Below are 21,037 nucleotides of genomic sequence, written 5' to 3' on the forward strand. Positions count from 1 at the left end.
ATTATAAACAGGTAAAAATACCATTCCATAACTTGAAATTTAATTCTTCTTTTCCCCTGATGTTTGCACCTAAGTTCACCTAAATCTGCTGTTGTGCCTCCTTTCTATGTAGGTCATGTCACCTGAATCTCATAGTGCCCTTCTCCAGAGTGAATGAGCTCTATGGAAATCATTGCAACAAAACAGATACCTGTTCCCATATAGCGTTCAGAGAGAGACAGACAGAATCACATACATTCTGCCTCAGTCCACCTTTATGTTGTACACTGATTTTACAAATGCTGCCTTTTGCTATTTATCCTGTCCTCTCTCTTAACTCATCATTTCTTTTTGAAAAAGTGAAGCTACACACAAGAAGACATGTATTTAAATAAAAATGGGGAATTTCACCAAAACGAGGGGATTCAAATAAACAGGGTAGATTCATTCTTAACAACCGCATACCTGAAATTATTTCTGTAATTTTTTAAAATTACATGTACTATTCGTGTTCTCAGGGAGTTATTCTCTTGAGCCTGAGAAATAAGATGTTGGGTTTTGTGTTTTTGTTTTGTTTGTTTGTTTGTTTTTCCTGAAATACTTCTAGCCTCTACTGACCTTAATTTACTCTCCAGTCAATTAATTGCACATGGTAGACCTCTCTACACACATAGAGAGTCTCAGTGATTTTTTTGTACTTCTGCACGAGCATGCTCTGAGTGACTCTTGGCAGGGTAGGAGAGGAAGAAAACAACAAAATCCTGGAAGAATACAGACCCAAATATGTGTCCATTAGAACTGAGTGCGTAGTATACACCCACCTGATCCTAACATAATTCCTTCTCTGTGTGCTAGCAGACCGTTCCCTTGCCTGATTATGTTGCTGACATTATGCTCATGAGGGAAATTCCTTCCTGACTCCAGATCTGGTGATTTTATAATCCTGTTGATGTAAGCAAAGCTCCCTGTACTTCTAAGACCCAATTGTCCAATCAGTTCTACATATAAACCTCCTGCTGAAGTAAACAGAATTGCACATGAGTAGGACCCTGGTATGGTTTCTGCTCTAGAGCCACAGCTACAAGGTAACTTTAAGCTAGCGCTGCCCTGACAAAGAAAACAGCAATCTCACTGCCTTCTCCATCATCAGCTGCTTGTCTCTGCCATTCTCTATTCTGCCATGAATACAGGAAAAAGTATTCATGTGGGGACACAATTTAACCAATGAAGTTAAAATTAGCCAGGAAACAATAAGTAAATAATCTGCTTTTTTAAACATTCAACTGTTATTAATTTTCATGCATCTAAACTTTCTCAGCAGAAAGCCTTCAAAATTTCAGCACAGTGTTGTGTTGCCTAACCTATCACACTGAACTATCACTAGAAGACTAACCACAACAAGGGAGAAATGTCACATACCAACATTGCACATTACTGGTAGTAGTTTATACTGGAAATGTTTTTTTCCTGTGTTCTTTATGAGGAAGGATAGGACACAGAAGATGTTTTGATTTAGAAATGCAGCTGGGGTGCCTCATGAGAGCTGCAGTTTAGAAACTTCATGGTCCTATTGTTTTCTGTTCACCAGGCTCTCTAGTCAGACAAAAAAAGTATTATACAGTGTGGTGCCTTCTCTTTGGGTTGTCTAGCTTTATCCTTCTGTTCCTCTCCCACTCCTAAGATGAACTAACCAGAACTAGGGATTCAATTTTCTGTCTAGTTGAAATCTCAATGATCCAATTACTTAAGACCAGCAATTACTGCTAGTTCCCTTCACTCTCATAATGCCTTGACTGCAGCTGCTTTTAGATTTTCATCCTTATGGATTCTTTGTGTTGCCATTCTTTGAGTTTTGCCTCAAAATTTAATGACTGTTGTCTTTCGCTACCATGCCTTAGAATTCCAGTCCCATGTGAAGATAAGCCAGACAAGCCTCACACTCATACTCGAGTTTTGGATATGACCCAGATCATAACCTGCACCAGGCATTAAGGTATAGATGGCACTACATTTCAATCGTTACGCTGTCAAGCGTCGAGCCATGCTGCGCACAGCAGAAGTAAGAAGGGGCAGTGTTCCATGGGTCATTACTCGGCCAAATCTGAGTAGTGCCTGGCACCATGGACAACAAGACGTTGTTGTCAGGTTGGCTGGCAGGAAAAAAACAGTTGCCAAGAGTTGTCTGTCACGATAATCAAACAACTTAGCGAGAATCAGAATTAGGGAAATCTAATTTCCCTGGATTTGGCCATGAGGGTAATTGGTTCTGGCATCTCACCCCACACAGGTCTCGGCACGAGCTAAAGCCGATCTCGCCCCAGCTGCTGCCGAGGGGCCAGCCGGACACCTCTCTGCTCTGCCCTTCGCCACAGCTCCCGACGTGGCACAGCAACAGGGCGGACCGCTTCGCTGCTCCCACCATAACCCAAAACTCGGCGAAATCCATTCCCATTCGGTTCGGCAGCCCCACAAAGCCGCCCCTCAGCAGCACGCGCAGCCCCGCGGCGGGGCCGCCCCGCTGCCCCTCAGGTGCGCCCGTCCCGCCGCCACCTGCCGCGCCCCGCCCCGCCCGCGCCTTTCCGGCCGCGGCCCCGCCGCGCCTGCGCAGCGGCGGCGGTGCCGATGCTGCCGGACGGTGCTGGCGGCGACGGCACCGGGAAAGGGATCGGGAGCGAGGCCGGGAACGGGACCGGGACCGGGCGAGCCGGGGAGAGGCGCGCCCGCCGAGCAGCGCGCGGCGCGGGGCGATGAACTCGCGCAAAGGTACCGCGCTGTGCCGGCCGGGCGGGCAGGGGGGGAAGCGAGCGGGGGGGGCTGCGCGGCCGCCGCCGCTCACGCCGGCTCCCGGCTGTTCTGTTCTCCCGGCAGTGCTGGCTCTGCAGGCCCGCAGGCGGCGGCCCAAGCAGTCCGCGGCGGCCGGCAGGAGGGACAAGCACTCGGCGCCCCACAAAAAGTGAGTACGGGGATCACTGACCCGCCGGGACGGAGCCTCCCCCCGGGACCCCTGCGCTGCCTGCCCGTCCCTCGCGCGTCCCTCCCGCCGCCCCGCGGTGCCCGTGCGGGCGGTCCCGGCCCCGCCGCTCCTCGCACGGGGCTTTCGCCGCCTGCGGGACAGGCGGCGGCTCCCCCGGCCCGACACAGCCCCGCCCGGGCCGGGCCCTCCAGAACCGTCCGCTGCCCGGGCGCCGGGCTCAGCATCCTTCGGGCCGGGCCACTGGTGCCCCGTGGGAACCCGCGCCGGGCATTCCGGCTCCGAGAACCCCCGGGTTGTCGGGGATCTGCACAGCCTTCATGTTCCTCTGGGTTCTCCCTACAGTTCTCTGATCTTCGTGGTCTTCTTTCCCTTTCTATTCCGAGGTTTCTTTCTGGTGGCATTGTCCCATCTGTGGGCAGTCCTTTTCTCATCCTGCTCGGTACCATCAGATTATTTCCCCTTCCCAGATGTGTCTGATTGCCAGTGACAGAAGTTGTGATTTGTTTTCCCCTCCTCGTCTTCTGCTAGCCCTTCATGTTCTTGTCACTGTCCAGTGGTTTTTCTCATTCTCATGATACCTATTTTCACTGAACTACGAAGGAACATTCTTCCATCTCTATAGTGTTCACACTTAACTCTTTTTCTGGTTTTGGATTATTTAATTTTTACTCCTTGTAGGATTACATGCTTCTGTCACTTACTTTCACTGTGTCTTGTTCAGTGGGACTTTATTGGTGACACATTAAGTTGCCAATAGACTTGTCTTTTTTTGTTGTTTGCGGATCCCATTTACCTGCTTTGGTCTGGCAGGGAAACATATGTCCTGATGTCACTCTTTTCCCTCTCCTAGTCCTTAGAACTGGAAAGTAGGGTGTGGTGGATGGATAGATATATATGTGGTGAGGTAGAGACGTTGCTATGTGCTATGGCAAATATGGCAGTTGATTCGAGGGGTAAGGTCTTTTTCTTTATGACTTCTAGTGGAAGAAATAATAATACATCTGTGACCGTGAAGTGTTTGGGGGGATTTTTTTGTAGTTATGATGAATGGGCTTTTTTCCCCCTTTTAAGATGGGTAAAGATAACGTATGATGAGGAGCTGGTGTAGCGGTGATCAGACTTTGATAGCTAACTTTTGTTCACATCCTGTTCCCTTACTGCTGTTTCCTCCAGCATTGTGTGAAGGCTGCACTATGCTTTCAGTTGTTTGAATTTGAAGTTGTTGCAATGGAAATAAATTTGCTGTGCAATATGTATAGCCATTAATTCCCTTGTGTCCTTTTGGAAATTCAGTTTGTAATATTGCATGGATTTGTTTTGGTACTTTGAAAATGGAAATAGGTTAAATTTCATTGTAACTCTAGGTTCAGAATTATTTTTGTAGCTTTCAGTTAAGTCTTAACCACAAGGTTTATTAATAAACTTCTGTTCTGCTTAGGTAGTAGAGCATTTAATACACTTCTTAGTGGGGCTGTTTTGGGATGTCTTGCTGAATGAGTTTGTTAAAAGTTTGCTTTCACAGACACTTATTAAGCACAGAACTGCTACTCTTTGTGTTTGCTGAAGAAATTGGCTACTGTTAAGTCAGGCTGCACAGTCAGTAGCTGGCCATTTGCCTTACTGAGTCGGCATTTCCAGATGCAATGCCCCAAACTGTTCAGTTGCCTCATGAAACAAGTGGTTTTGCTGCAGTAGACAAGAGCCATCACTTCATTTCTGCCATGTATGTTTTCTCTTCAAACCACTTTTATGCTACGGAGACCTCCTACTCTTTTTTTATGCTTCTTCATGAAAGCAAAACTCAAGTTTTTAAGTCTCCTTGCATATGGCTAAACAGTTGAGACCCCCAAAGTAAAGTCAGTACCAGACATTATTTTAGAAGACAATGTCAGCAAAAGTATCTCTTTTGTGCTGTTCCTAGCTTTGCTTTAACTTCAACTGCTACAGCATACACTAGTGTTTTAGAGCCATATGGTATCTGTGATGCACATCAAATGCACAGTAGCTGCAAGTGAAAATGTTGATTTGAGGGGTGGAAATTCTATACTGCAAGTTCCCTCTAGTGAACTTGTTCACTACATGAAAATTGTGACTTATTTTTGAATCCAAAGCTGTTTTTTTTTTTTTTAAACTGTGATTCTTAGGAAGACTTTTCTCTGCCAGGTCATAGCTTTATATGGAGCAACTTCCATTGTTTCTAGTAACAATGTGCTTCAAAGGAACTGCAGGATTCCTCTTCTGGAATTGGCTAGGAGAGTTATATTGTATTGTAGCTTACTCACAGGCCTTTGTTTGAAGAGTATTAAGATGATGACACAAGAAGAAGAAAAAATTATAATACACTTTAATTGAATAGCTTTTTGTCTGTTGTGACTTTCATTGCTAAAGAAGGCTGTGAGATTGGTCCTGTAACTGCTGAGTGTTGACCCCCTAAGTCAATGATGAGAACTGGTGGAGGTGAATCTGTATGTTTTGTGTAATTGGAGGGAAAAATAAGAAAGTAGAAGCTAAGTGTCTCATTCTGAAGAGAAAGCACTTTGTCTTAAATCAGGACTATATCTATAATTATGTGCAATAATAAACTATTTGGTATGGCCTTACTTGGAATTCGAACATCCAGGCTACTGAAATAGAATAATATTCCACTTTATTAAGATAACAGTTAGCACTTGATTTTGGTTTTAATGGATGGACTTGAATGTGGTGTGTGCAAACTACTTACATATTTTTTGAGTTGAACAAAAGATTAATAAAAATGGTTAATTTAGGCCCTCTGGGAATTATTTCTCCTTACAGTGGAGATGTGCATTAAGAGAGATCTGTGAAGTAGTGTTTTTGACAGATGCCTGAGTCTGTTCAGAGGTAAATTTGCTTAGAGATAGCCAAGTCTGTTTACTGTCCTTTACTTAGCATTAGGTAATGGGGCACTAAGCACTAGGGCCTCAGGTATGTCTACCTTTTCCATTCAGCAGAATGGTAGGCTCTTCTTTGTATTCAGACTAGTACTGGCTTCAACTGAAACAAACTTCTATCTTGGATACTTTTTTTGCTTGACCTTATTTATAAGTGAATATGACAAAAACCAAGTGAATACCTAGTTAGAGATTTATCATCTTGAGCACATTAGCAGTACATTTTTATCCAAAATTAAAAGAAAGCATTCTGTATGTAAAAATATCCAGATGATGATGCGTGGACCTGTGGAGAGAGGATTCTTTACTTCAATACAAATGTATAAATCCAGATCCAAGACTGACTTTTCAGAATTCAGTTTTCTTGTGGAGTTTGTTTTTTGGATTTGTCTTTAAGCAGTACTTTAGAACAGGTGGTAGAGACCACGTGATACTACGTTGCAGTGGTTAAGAGTATCTGTGTAAGGTAACACCAGAAGTGCCACGTTTCTGTGCTGTGGACTTCCAGGTGACTAACTTCTTGGAACCACAAGTATTGTAAAGCTATCAAGGTTTTAGATATATGACATTACTGTGGAATCTGAAATGTGTGAAAATCATTCACTGCTTTTGTTTGTTAGCATTTCTCTACCACAGTGTTTTTCAGCCTCTTTCATAAGTTGTTTTGTTGGTTTTTTGGTTTTTTTTCAGCGTCTATTAGATAGTTCCTTTGCCCATGGTTATTGCCTGAATGTATTCTGTTCACTGACCAAAGGCTACAGGTAGACCTCTTGGGCTTTCTGTATGAGAATGACCAAAAACAATCACAGTCTGAGGTGGTCTTGTATTTTTGAAGAGGACTAGGATAGGTTCAGAAGGATAGAACCCAAAGTTTTGCCAATATCTAGTGAAAGCAAATGAGGTGATCTCAGTTCTCTACAGAAAAACAGGACAGGTCTATTAAAAATGCAAATGTAACTATATAGCAGTTGTATTCATAATTGTTCCCTTTTATTACTAGTTCCTTCTGTTGTGATTCTACCAGACTCTTGCCTTTGTAATCTAGCCTATATTTTAGTAATCAATAACTAATTCTGTTCTAATTGCCTTTGGGGACTTTGGGAATGGTCCCTGTTTTACTAGGCTGTTTAAAAGAAAAGTCTTTTATTAATATTTGAAGGAACAAAAAATTGTCTCTCTACCTGTCATTACACTTCCAAATATTCATATCTTTAAAGTATTGTTGGTTTTATATATTTGAAGTAATAGCCCTTGCTTCCTAGTTTTCCTAGCAACACTTGTTTATTTTTTTTATCTCTAAGACCCTTATCCTTGTTTTCTCATTTTCCGCTTTTAACCTGTTAACAATTATAGCATACTGTAAGAGAGGTGGTGCTATTTGAAGCTGGCAGAGCTTTGGTAGCAGTCTTTTTCCTGTGTCCACCTTTCTAACCTAGTAATGCCTTTTAGGATGAACTGTGCTTTTGGAAGCTATTGTGTTCGGATGGATCTCTGAAAATGTGCAGAGAAGGTATGGGGAGAAGTGGCTGGAAAAATAAGGGTAGTATAATAAAGCACATCTTACAGTAAAGAATTGCAGCAGTCTGTGTCTGAGCCTAAGATAACCACAGAAAAAGTTTCTGTGTTTAAAGGAAGACATTCTGAACAGGTCTTTTGGCTGAAAAAGGTGGTCTAAATTTCCAAGTGAACCTCTGCAAAGGTAGTAACTTTTTTGCATTTTCTGTGTACTACTTTTATTTTAGGCTACATGTTTGGAAATCCTATGATTTAAACAGTGTGTATGTCTAAATACCACATATTCTGTTTTTTGTCCAGTAAAGCAGCTGACAGACTTTTGACTTTTATATTGATGTCCTGCATAATGAAGTCATGTTCTGCTAGGGAAGCCTCTTTGAGTGTTAATGCTAAAGGAATCTTATCTTGAGCTTGTTGGTTAAAGGCAAACCACTGAATAGGCCCTGGTGAAATAATGCTTCTTGACAGTATTGGTGCCTCACTGTTTTTTCCTCAACTGAAGCTAGTCAATGAAAAGTCAATAATTTGAATGTAGGAGCTTAAAAGAATCAAGGGCTTCAGTTGCCTTGAGCTATTGTCAATGCTTAGTTTGCAGTTTTCTAAAATGGGAGAATTCCATAGTTAGAGGTCAATTATATTTTCCTATCCCTGAGGAAAAAATTTAATATCTCTATTGTTCTTGTCACAGTGATAAAGGTCAGAGCTGTCCAGCTGTAGTATCTGTGCCTTAAATTCTGATATTAAAATCAATTGTTTACTACTTTTCAAACTGTATTAAAATTATATTGGTTTTGTATTTGTGTTTCTAAAGAAAACTCTTTCCGAACACCTTTTTTCCCTTTGCCTTGATCTGTTTCCTGTAACCTCACCTCTCACTCCAGTCATTTCTCTGTTTAATAATTGTTTGTCTCCTGCTTGCTACCTTCCTGTTGGTGATCACCTGTATGTGATGTTACTCCTTCATCACAGACTGAGAAGTATATGTTTGTACAAAACCATTATAGAGGAGGTTCTTAGGTAGTTGCCTGGAGATGGGTACAATGGAAGTGCTGCTTCTATCCTTTAAGAAGGATAAGACGGGACACTAGAACCACTGGTACTTTTTCAGTGTGCTACTGTCAGTGCAATTTGATTTTCCAAGTCCTGTCAAGTAAGTTTGTCCTAATACAGTGACCCACTTGTATAGTCATATCTAACAAACGTTTCTGGCACCCAGTGATATAATACTGGCCTAGGTGTGTGTTTGATCTAAATTAGTGTGGCAGCTCTTAGATTTTCAAGGTCATCTCAGTAGATCACTTGAAGCATCCGATAGTCTGCATAAGCCTGACAGTATCTGTAAGCCTAGATCCAAACAGGGTGATCTAGCTCAGGAAGGAGCCGTGAAACTGGAGTTAGCTGTTAAATCCAAGCGCACTGTGAGTCAGTAGAGGTGCATGTTTGAGAAGAGCTTTCATCAACCCAAGAACAGTAAGGTAATGATGACAGAGGAGAAGCATTCTAGGGAATGCAAAATACTAAAGGAATGGGCATGCCTGAAATGCCACTTTTCTTGTAGACTTTGATGCCATCTGCAGGTCTCAGTTTTGATGCCAAAATGAGCCTGGGATTTAAAGCTGTGGATCTTAAGAATTCATATTATTTCCTCTGTTGCTGTGAACAAGTAGCTTTGTTTTAAAGTTTCTGTTCTCATGCTTATGTAGTAGTTCAGTAGTTCACTTACCTGTCAAGTAAGAGTTAGATGCCTGAGGAATTTTAAGCTTATTATTTCAACCTGCCATGTGCAAGTATCAATCACAGGATTATAGGCCATGCAAGCCTTCGATGTGTAAGGGCTGGCTGGTAACTTCACATCTCTTCTGCAGAATATTAAGAAGCAACAGATTGATGGACTTGGAAGGCAACTGGTTAAAAGGGAAGCATTGCTTTTAAGTTTTACTAATACGCAGGTATCAGCATGCCAGTTAACTGCTGCCAAGTAACTCTGAGTTACAAAACAAACACGTGGTGATTTGGTTAGAGTGAGGCTGTCTGGGTCATTAAATGATTTTTCTTTTCAGCATAGCAGTCACAATTCAGCATTTTTATGAAAGAGGGAGCCCTGAGGAGATCAGAGGCTTAAGCTCTCTTTCAAGTTCTTTTTCCTGGTGTCACAAAGCACAGTATGACAGATCCCTGTTGCCAGAATCTATTCTCAGGTGAATGTTGTAAAATTTTAGCAGTGTCAGGGAAACTTGAGTAAGACCAGGTGCTTCATGATACTGTTATGAGTTCTAGCTCAAAAGAATAAAAATTATCTTGACAGATAATAGTATCTGATATTTTTTTTAAGGTAGTCTGTTGCTTCGGGTGACCTGTTTTGTGTATTAGTAACATGGTGTTTCAGCACATGCTGGTGTCCAGGTCCATGATACTGGTCCTAGACATTTAATCAAATTCTACTAGTGTTGGCTCTCTTTTTTTAATGTTAATTAGAGATTTTAATTTTTTTGTTTGTTTGTTTCCCAGAAATGTTTGCTGTATAGCAACTTGTAAGTCTTGGATTATGTCAATGTTGTTGAGAAGATGACACAGTGATTTTGGTAGTTGCTTCCAGCACTATGCATTTCATAGAGATACTCTTTAATCAGGAATGAGCAGTCCTGGGAACTGGGAGCTTTGTAATAAACTGGATATTGCTGTTGTGGGCAGACATAATCTGGGCACATCAGCCAGTCAAGGCTCTTGGAGAAGCTGGATGTGAAAACACAATATGTGGATCTCAAGTAGACTTAAAATGTGAGGTAGAGTTATAAAGAAGTGGGGTGAGGCTACCACTATATTTTTAATCACCAGATACCTGTTGCATAACTACTTTGGTCTTTAGTATGGATCAGTTACTTTTAAGTAGTGCATTCTCATTGCTAGATCAAGTTTAGTAAATCCAGCATCTAAAAACTGGGTTGAAACTATTTATTCAATAGTCAATACTTATTTTTCCCCAGTTGTCTAAAACAAGTGTTGTTGAGAATTGATTAGTTTATCTAAAAATGTTGCTATAAAGCTTGACAAATTTTATTTATCCTGTTCTTATTATTGAAAAATAACATAACTATATTTTCTAATGTTTATTTCTGAAGGCAGAAAAGTCAGTTTTGTGTAGTGAGAATATTTGTCTTGGGAATAAAGATGTTATTCTTTTAAAGTGATCATTTTGGTCTAATTTTGTGTTTCCAAAATAACTCTCACTAGCTTGCGTCTCACAGGGTGACATATCTTGTCCTAATTGTAGCATTATGAAAACTTGAGATAAAGTGTAAGTAGATCACGCTCTCTTCTCCTCCATTTGTACTTTCTCTGCAACAGCTCCTTGTCTTAATCCTCATCTTGTGCTTTGCCAGGCTTGGAAAAAACAGAGCATTTTTTAAAACTGCAACTAGAAGAAACAATAAAATAAAACACAGCTAAATATGTACATTGAAGCGAAACCACAAATTTGTTGCAAAAGCTTTGTTGTTTTTCATTAGTTTTTTCCATGGATCAGTGTGTGGTGTGTGGAATTCATACTACACATCGATCACTGGTGATTAACTTAGAATGCAGTTTCAATTGTAGAATTGGGACATGTCAATGGAGTACATTTATTTTGGGGATAATATTTCATTGAACCAATTGCTGTTTTAATTTTCCTTTGTTGTTTGAAATAAAGACACTTGTATGCAAAGTTTCATCTGTTTCAGGAGGATTCGTAGGAGAGAGCGTGGCAATCTAAGCCTAATCGGATGAAATGGTAAGTCTAATTTTAAGACACATTTGTGGCCATTATGTCCAAAGATAAAAAACTGTAAACTCCGTGTGAGTTTACCATACCAAGCAACTGAGCAACTACCAGATAAGTTTGATAGTGAAATTTTGATTGTTAATTTGATCCATCATTTTTTCTGGTAAATTAGATGTTTTTTTTCCTGTGAGTCCGTTCAAAGACTTGACCAGCAGTTGCACATCTGCCCTGTGGGCTTTGCCGCTTCTCTTTTGCTACTTTTTCAATATTACAATCCCTGAATGTTGCTGACCTCCGTTGTAGGAAGGCCTTGAGCCTTCCATTTAATTTTGGTGTTTTGCATCTTTTTCAAACTTCTCTGGCCTTGGATTAGCCACCACTAGTGCCCACCATTATAACACTGCTGAGGACACAAAGATAAGTGTGCCAGAGCTGCCATGCAGGGTTGCAGGAAGACAAAAATATGGATTCTAGAAATAAACAATACATAAAATAAAAGCTCATTACTTTGGAGGCAACAGGGCTGCAGTTTTGGAGAGTGCAATGATAAGTGTATGGTACAACCAAAGGTCATCCCCCCATTAGACGAGCATGAGTGTGTTGAGGTTGTGAATTCAAAGTAGTTTAAAAAATGGAGAAGGGAAGTTACTTCCCCCCCCAGCCCCCAGAAGACTGTTGACCTTGTATGTAATAATTCTTATATGTCATCATTTATAACTATGTAACATTAGTTTTCTGATACTGCTTGTTTTTAGGACAGCTTCCTTAAATACTGACATGGTATGACTGATCATAGGGAAGTTATAAATAAAGTATCTTTAGATGCTGTAACTGAGTTTGTTAATACTGCAGCAAACCAAACACTTAAAAGTATTTTAATATTTTTATAACAGACTTCAATTCTGGCATGTATTATGGTAGTACTGTGTTTATGTACATGTTGTGAAGATCTGAAAACAGTTAAAATTCTATGTCTCTCGTAATGACTTTTATATTCTGCCTTTGCAAATGAGGAAAAAGGAATGCAGTAACTTGGGGTGTATACATGTAAAAAGGAATAATTCAGCCTTCTAATTGTGCCACAATTGGAATCAAACCATTTAATGTGTTTGCACTGTTATGCTATCTTCTTTCCCACTTTAAAACATTTTAGATAAATATGTCAAGCAGTAAAGTCATTTTAGAAAAACTATGAAAAGGGTAAAAGAAAGTCTTCTCATGATGGTTTTAACACCAAAAAGTTAATGACAGCAAATAATTATCTTTTCAGCTTATTTGTGCAATGCAAAGATTGCTAAAAATCACTTCATCTGATTTCTTCAAAGTGGGAATTTTTTCTGGAGGACATACGTTTAAGCAGAAGAATGTGACTGAGTTTTTAAATTAGAAAGGGCCTTTATATATGCTGACAGTGTCTCTCTCATTCCAAACAAGTATATATGTGATTAGTTGTGGCAAAGTAATGGGAATAACACAAGAGTTAGCAAAAACTTAAAAAAGCAAACCAGATCACATGGGACCTCTGAGAGTGGCTCCTTAGCATCAGGACGTGATGGACAAAGGGAAGAGAACATGCTCGTCCTGTTAGTTTGTTCAGAGTGTTTTTAAGACATAGGGATGTTCATATGCAAGGGCAACGGAGATAAATGTGTGCCAGCTTCTTCCTAATTACAGTTCACAGCCCGAGGTAATAAGTTGAATTGAAACTGCACATGGTTTAAATTACTGGGTTAAACTCTGAACTGTGGTGCACCAGACACTGGCATGTTTGATTTAGCAATGATTGCTGCAAAACAGCAATCTACACCAGGAAGAAGTCTTAGTTCTCAGAGTCTGTTTTTCAAACCTTTTCTCAGTTTTTGTTCCATAGCAATATTTCAATTTTGATGTTGTAAAATTTACATTGGTAATAAAGGAGCTGTTTTAAAATAACATCACAGAACTAAGAAAAAGATTTTATTGCTTTTCATTGTTTGTATCCTTAATTAGTTTTTTCTCCAAAGTTTGTGTCAACTCTGCCAATATTTTACTTTTGAGAAAATGTATGTTATACTTAATATTTTGTATTTGATTGGCATTAGTATAGGTAATAAGTAATAGTTTTGTAGGTGTATATACATAAAGTATTGCCTTTACATAAGAAACTTAATTTGGGAGTGTTTAAATAGCCTTTAAACTGAGTACATGAAATCCCTTAACAGTCTGCAGAAGTAATAGTTTCATATCAGGAATGAAAATATAATCCCTTAGTGTTCCAAGAGAGGCTGAAAACAACAGAGTAAAAAAATTGGTCCCCTCTCACTTCTGTGTCCAGTTACCTTTTTTCACTGCTTTGCTTCTTGTAATGTTCTCATCACCACATGACAACATTGCAAGCAAGTGAAATACAATGGAACAAGCTGCTTTGTTTCTGTTTTAAGATTATGGTTTCTTTCAAACTGAATTATCATAGATAATGTAGAAATAAAACCTAATCAAAAATTAAAAGCATGTTAACCCCATTTCACAGCATAGAATTTAATTTGGGGTTTTATCAGCAGCAATGGAAAGCAGCAAAGCTTGGATTTGCTGCCCATAAATGTATATCCAGATTATCAGAATGAGAAGTCAGTGAGCATATAGAGACATTGCCTTATCTAAGCAGATGCACATAGATATGGTGGGGGGTACTTGGAGGAAGGAAATAGACAGGGCAGAGCCAGAGTAAGGGAACTTCTTCTGTTAGGAATATGGAAAGGCTAATTTACAATGTAGGGTTTCACTGATGGGGAAAAAAATGTGCATGCGCTCCAGCTGCTGTGAGCAAACACGCAAAATGCTCAAACAAGTCTGTGAAAATTGGAAATGGCGACTTAGTGAGGTGAATAGAGCATGTCTCTGTGTGTATAAATAAAATGGCTTGCTATTTCTCTTCCTAGTAACACAGTGTCTTACTTAGAGGAAGATAAATTAACTTAATTCTGAACTCACTGTTTCCTTTATGGAGGCTGGGAGGGAGGGAATCCAGTGACTTCTGGCTGTTTGCTTTCTCAGCCTCAAGTTCTTCCCTGCCTATCTCCTGTGTTTGCAGCATGATCCTCACCCACCAGCTGCTGAGGTATTTACTAATGCAGCTTGGACCTGTGTGTTTCTCCTCAGGCTAAATAGCTACTAATGGATCCATCTGTATCTGCTCTTCCACATCTTGGAAGTCTCTCCTCACTGCTCTGTTGCATCCAGGTTTCAGAGAGGTTGCTATAAAGTCTTAAAGGTCTCATCAAATAATTATTGATAGTTGAGTTACAGTGATAATAGTATTTTTTTCAAATTGCTTAAAGTCCAAATTATCCATGCCCAGTAGTATCTGCTCTTTCTCAGGTGCTGTGCCTACCCTTCTGGTGTGTATGATTTCATTTGGATACGGGAAGGATATGGCCTATCATCAGCTTCCTGGCCCCCACTGGGATATATGAGGTCGATGTTGGTAGCTTCTCCCTCCTCATTCTGAAATTCATTTGAGTAATTTTTATGTGATTCTACAAGTTGTTTCTGTGCTGCCTTGTAAATCCATGTTGCAACCCACGTCAAGCCATCCAAATTTACTATATAATGGTGTATTTTACATCAGTTTGGTGCGTGTTCTTTGCCCTCTGTGATGGCTTTGCCCAGCTCCCAGGCTGCAGTCCTGTGGCCAGCAGCTGACCATTGCTGAGGTGTTTATAGTCCCAAGTCTCTCTCATCCTGTGACTTTCTAGTCCTCTACAGTTGCTCCATATCTTTAATCCCTTATACTACATTTTATTCCAGCATGTTAAATAGTTCATTTACTCAGAATAATTATTATTGCTGTGTTAGTTCCAGATATATGTATAACAGGTGCTACACTGCACAACTGTACAAAGCAACAGTAAGCTGTTGCTCTTCAATGCTAAAACAAATCTCCAGGTGGGCCAAGACACGTTCAGACAGAGGCTGGTGAGTCCCAAGGCTTGTGTTACCAGCTTAACACAAAGCCTGGCCTGTTACAAAAAACCAGCAACACTGATTTCTGTAGGTTCTAAGGTCTTGCTTTGTGTGATCGCTGGTGAGGAGCAATCACTGTTCTTTGTTTGGGGAGCCTGGGTGCAAATATGCTGAATACATAAAACTGGTGCCATTCTCTGAACCTTGTTGCTGCTTAGGTGATTTTTAAAGCTTGCAAGAGGCAGTTAGGAAGTGACCAGGCATAAATTTAGTGCTGATCTGGTGATGGCTGAGTGAAAGTGCATTCTAGACCTTTTTCCAGGAAGATGGATGACCTTGGAATTCAAAAGATGGTACTTAAATCAGCACATTTGAGAAAATATTTGCAGAAATTGTAAGCAGAAATTTTAACAGAGAAAGGGGCTCTTTCTGTACCTTTGAAAAATTGCAAGAGGATTAGCCTTAAGTTAAGATTCCAATACAGTCTGCTTTGTTTTTACAGAAGGTCTGGCTGTTTTATTAACATTTCAAATTATTTCCTTGCTGGGAACTGCAGCAGTAGCTAGTGGGAAAATCTGGGCTAGTGGGAAAGTTCTCATTTGCAAATCAGCTTTGGAAAGACCTTTGAAGGTTGGATCTTGTTGAAGGAGTATCTTAAAATATTGGTGGTTTGCAGAGTAGCTTTTGGTTTTACTTATATTTAGCATGTAGTTATTCGGTACCTCATTAGAAAATTGTTATTTCTTCTCTCAAAAGAACATTTGTACCTGCTGTCATGAAAGAAGCTCTAGGGCTTTTAGGTAAAAGAGGACAAAGTTTTGTAGCCTTGTGTGTTGAATAGACATTTTAGCTAAAATAGCTGTAAGGGCTTGAGTCCATTTTCAAAGTATGATCTTCATTATAGAAATACTTTGTGTTCTGAGTTAGATCAGAAATGTGGCAGGAAATAACGGAGAGATCTTTTGAGTATTTTAGAGAATGCTATTATAAGCAAAAGACCTTCTGGTCTATATATTACTTCAAGGTTAAGGGAAAAAATTTTTTTTTTTCTTTCCTGACTGCGATATCAGTGTGTTTTTATATAAAATGTATTAAAAAAAAAGTGGTGTAATAACTAAGCTCTCTCTCTCTCTATATGTGTGTAAATATATATATTTATGAGATGTGCTATAAAATACCAATTAGATAAAGTTTAGAGCAGGTAATACCAATAAAGGAAAGTTAACGTAAAGCAGATAATTCAGTGTTGTTACATATTTTAGAATGCTGCACAAGTTTGAGAGCTAGATTAAAAATTTTGGTTGTGTGTGCATTTAGATATCCATGATGATATCAAACATCTTCTGTATCTCACTGCCATAATAGTCTTGGCTCTCTTTTCATGTGCTGTAGGTATTCTTCCCTACTCTTCACCACATGTCCCAAGTGTGTTGACTTCTCATGCCCTTGAAGTGGACCCTCAGTGCCTGTGCTCTCTCCCATTCTTCAGTGACCCTTCTTCAATAAATGTAGCCTTGTTTCTGATCCCTGCCCAGTGCCATACTGGACCTCCCTTTCTGAAACTGATGGCAACCTCTGTGAGGATCTGAGCTTCTGCTGTGACTGCTGCTCACCTTTGTGTGCTGTGCCAGCTGGGCAGGAAGTGTCATGCTTGTGGTTACTGCTGTGGAGTTTGATTTGGGCTGGTTGCTCAACTGGCAAACAGGCCCTCAGCAGCTGGACAAGCCAGATGGAAATATGACAGCTGGACTACACTGACTTTGGGCAGTATTAATAGGATTGGTTTTTTCTCAGAGAATCATAGAATCAGGTTGGAAAAGACATCTGAAGTCATCAAGTCCAATCTATGACTGAATACCGCCTTGTCAACTAGACCATGGCACTAAGTGCCATGTCCAGTCTTAAATGCCTCCAGGAATGCTGAGTCCACCACCTCCCTGGGCAGCCCAATCCAATGTCTAACCACCCTTTCTGTGAAGAAATTCTTCCTAATATCCAACCTAAACTTCCCCTGGTGCAGCTTAAGACTGTGTTTTGTTCTATCACTAGTTGCCTGGGAGCAGAGAACTACCCCTGCCTGGCTACAACCTTGTCTCAGATAGTTGTACAGAGTGATAAGGGCTCCCCTGAGCCTCCTTTTCTCCAGGCTAGATAACCCCAGCTCCCTCAGCTGCTCCTCGCAGAGCTTGTGCTCCAGTCCCTTCACCACCTCCATTGCCCTTTTCTGGATATGCTCCAGCACCTCAATGACTTTCTTGTAGTGAGGGGCCCAGAACTGAACCAGGATTTGTGTTGCGGCCTCACCAGTGCCGAGCACAGGGGAATGATCCCCTCCCTGGTCCTGCTGGCCACACTATTCCTCATACAAGCCAGGATGCCTTTGGCCATCTTGGCTACCTGGTGACACTGCTGGCTCCTGTTCAGCCAGCTGTCGACCAGCACCCCCAGGTCCTTTTCAGCTGGGCCGCTTTCCAACCACTCTGTCCCAAGCCTTTAGCTCTGCATTGGGTTATCGTGGGTTAAAGTGTAGGACTGGTACTTGATCTTGTTGAACCTCACACCGCTGGTCTCGGTCCACCTATTTAGCCTGTCCAGCTGCCACAAAACTTGTAGAAATTTAATAGCTCAGAGGTTTCCATCCATGTTTTCAAAAATAATTGTATGTGTTCAAATTTGATTAGTTTTTTGCGTGCATGTTTTATTTCCAAGAGTACTAAATTCACTACTGCTGAACGTTGTGGAAACAATATTGCCAACTGTTTGTAAATGTTAATTTGTCATTAAAATTTAATTTTTTTTTTCTTTTGAAATAGGGACGTAGAAACAGAAAGTATTAAAATAACAGTCTTGTCAATCAGCTGTTACTAATGCTGCATAATAAGCACCTGTGTTTCCACAAGATACCAAAGATGGCTGTAATATGAACAAAGAGTAGGGTTATCTGTAATTGTAGGGCTCTTGTTTTGTGTGTATGTTGGTTTGGATCAGAATGAGCCAGTATGTGCCCAAGTAGCCAAGAAGGCCAATGGCATCCTGGTTTGTATAAGCAAAAGTGTATCCAGCAGGACCAGGGCAGTGACTGACCCCCTGTACTCAGCACTGAAGGTCACAACTCGAATCCTGAGTTCAGTTCTGGGCCCCTCACTACAATAAAGATATTGAAGTGCTGGAGCTTGTCCAGGGAAAGGCAACAGAGCTGGTCTGGAGCACAAGTCCTGTGAGGAGCAACTGAGGGAGCTGGGGTTGTTTGGCCTGGAGAAAAGGAAGCTCAAGGGACACCTTATTGTTCTCTACAACTACCTGAGAGGAGTTTGTAGCCTCTCAGGGGGTGGGTCTCTTCTCCCTGCTAACAAGTGACAGGACCAGAGGAAATGTCCTCGAGTTGCACCAGGGGAGGCTTAGATTAGGTATTAGGAAAAATTTCTTCACTAAAAGGGTGGTCAGGCTGCCCAGCGAAGTGGTGGAATCAGCATCCCTGGGAGTGTTCAGAAGGCATGTGGATGTGGCACTTAGGGACGTGGTTTAGTTGTGAACACAGTGGTACTAGGTTAGTGGTTTGAGTTGATGATCATAGAGGTCTTTTCCAACCTAAACAATTTTATTAGTATGTGAAATAGCAATGGAAAACCTGTATAAATACTAAGATCTTCTTGTCTAATTTACTTGTTTTCTTTTACAATTAAGCCAAACTTGCTAGGTTGTTTTCTCTTATATTAGGACTTCTTCTGCATTCTGTTTTTTGTATTTAGGGTACCTAGATCATCTTGACATTAAACATATAACAGCAAACCTACAGTAAACTGAAGACCAGAGAGATGGGAAATATGTTCCAGTTCTCTTATTTTGTATTCAAGAAAGTGAAAGAAGTAAGCTTTATAAATAGATTTTAGTAGTGGTACTTTTTCTGTGAAATTATGTGTTTAGAGAGTTATTCAATACTGGGTTATTACATAACATAAACCAAATTATTTTTTCATACTGTTTCATTCTGCCCATAGAAATAATTTTATTTTAAGGAGGATATACTACTTAATTCTGTAAGTAGTCCTTGGAAGTTTCCTTTGCTTTGGGTGGAAAGCAGTATTTGAATTTTCTATACTGGGGAAAAACCGTATCTCATGGGTTTTCAGAAACTTATTGTAGATGTTGATGTTCTCATGCTGGCTTTTATGATTATTTAATATTGTTCGAACAAGCCACTAGGTGGCAATATCAATTAAAAAATTCCAAGACATGCAATTAAAGTTGTCATCTAAAATGGGGCACTAAGCAGTAGGTTTGATTAAAGTGAAAACATTACAATTTATCATATGCAACATTTTCCTGATGTAGAGAGGAGGGGTTCTGCCAAAGCACTTGGTGTGGGTGATTGGTGACTGAGGACATCTGGGCTGTATTTGTCTGGATACAGGGGAAACATGGTTTTCACTTTACTATGTCTGCAATATTTGTTACGCATTTTAACAGGTGAACTATTATCATCCGACTTCTCAATTAAATTTGTTTTACCCTACCAGTTAGAATAAATTGGGTTGTGTCTGTGTTACTTGAGAAACAAATCCTCACTAGTGTGAACATTAAACATTTAAAACTAGTTAATGTAAAATCAGTACGAATTTACTTATGGCTGTGGCTGAACTTCTGAAATATATAATGTGTCTGTTATAAACAGACACTTGTTAATGGATGTGCTAATTGTATCTTCTTTGGTGTAGGTGCCACTGCACAGCACACAGGCTGGGTTTGTATGTGAGATAGACTGAAGAGACTTGTCATTAAATAGCTTGTGAATGCAGCTTAGCACATACAGAAACCGTATCCTTATGTCACAGGGCTTGTCTTGTCAGAGATATCCGGTCCTTTCATTTAGATATGTGTATCCTGGGTTTTTTTTTCAGCATGTTTATTTAGGAAGCTGTTGCTGGTGTTCCTGCTTAGGAACTGTTTAAGCTTATATCGCTGTCCTGTTTGGGTTATTAATTTGGGAATACATACAATGAAATTGCTGGAAGGCAGTAACAGTGGCATTTCTGCTTGAGTGCAGTTTTACTGGAGCTTGTCTGCCTGCTCCATCCTGCCTCTATCACTCCATGTGCATTTTTGAAACATCTATGCAGTATGCTGTTGTTTTGTTAGGCTATCACACTCCAAATAAATCTATCTTCCTTTCTGCAGCTTTAATTCTTTGTGGTTTATTCCCAATGCTTTGTGCTGTCAGTAATGGGTACGTCACTAACCATGCTATGGTTCTTGAATATTTTTGAGGAGGTAGGGCTGTCTATTGCTTTAATACTTGGTCTTTATTTTGTTAGGATTTATAATAATTTTGTCAGGCAGTGGCTAGAGGAACTAGCCACTGTCTGCTGTATATTAGGGTTTTGCAGTGACTGTGCTTCTCAGTCCTTATGTCGTGCAATTTCTCCAGATCTATTTTTGGTGTGCATGATAGAGCAGAAGCATCCCCCTGAAGTGCTGTTTTTCCAGTGGAGTTGAACATACTGAATTTGAAGGTCTTTGTGCCCAGTGAACTCTGTCATAGACCAGACTGGACTGCTTGATAGAAAGGTTGTGAGTGGTGCTTCCTAAAGTTGGTGGTAGTGTTCCCTTAAGTTGCTCTGTGTAGGTATGTGAGGTCTAGGCAAATAAGGATCATGCCTGCTGGATTTTTTTTTTGTTTCCTTGTTTGTTTTTCTTTTTTACAGGTTTGATTTAACTTCAGTTCCTTTTCCATTTTCTTGTAAAGATAAGTAATTACATCATACACGGTGGTATTGTCACTGTAGCGTGATTCTGTGCACGCACTACCTCTGAAAGTGTAGATAGTTTAGTCTTGCTGCCTTACAGTAAACATTTAAACACTACTGGGACAAAAAGGAAATATTTCCAAAATTTTATTTTGTGGTGAGACCTATGCCTGTGGAGTCTGCTGCTATTAAGGTTTTTATTAAGTTTAAT

General features: G+C 40.3%; 1 protein-coding gene across 4 annotated transcripts in view; it reads left to right on the forward strand.

Moving 5' to 3' along the window:
* The first annotated feature begins 2,599 nt into the window (after positions 1-2,599).
* SRPK2 (SRSF protein kinase 2) overlaps positions 2,600-21,037 on the forward strand; it is a 139,416-nt gene continuing 120,978 nt past the window's right edge. For 2 of the 4 annotated variants that reach the window (XM_027679373.1, XM_027679374.1), the window contains exons 1-2: positions 2,600-2,742; positions 2,848-2,932. In XM_027679373.1, the coding sequence (XP_027535174.1) occupies positions 2,727-2,742; positions 2,848-2,932 (101 nt within the window). In that variant the 5' untranslated portion in view covers positions 2,600-2,726. Of the gene's footprint in view, positions 2,743-2,847; positions 2,933-21,037 lie in introns of those variants that run through there. The other 2 variants (XM_027679369.1, XM_027679372.1) reach the window with 2 other exon arrangements.

This window comes from Neopelma chrysocephalum, unplaced genomic scaffold (genome assembly GCF_003984885.1).
Source record: "Neopelma chrysocephalum unplaced genomic scaffold, ASM398488v2 Primary Assembly neopelma1_45, whole genome shotgun sequence".
NCBI classification, from domain to species: Eukaryota; Metazoa; Chordata; class Aves; order Passeriformes; family Pipridae; genus Neopelma; species Neopelma chrysocephalum.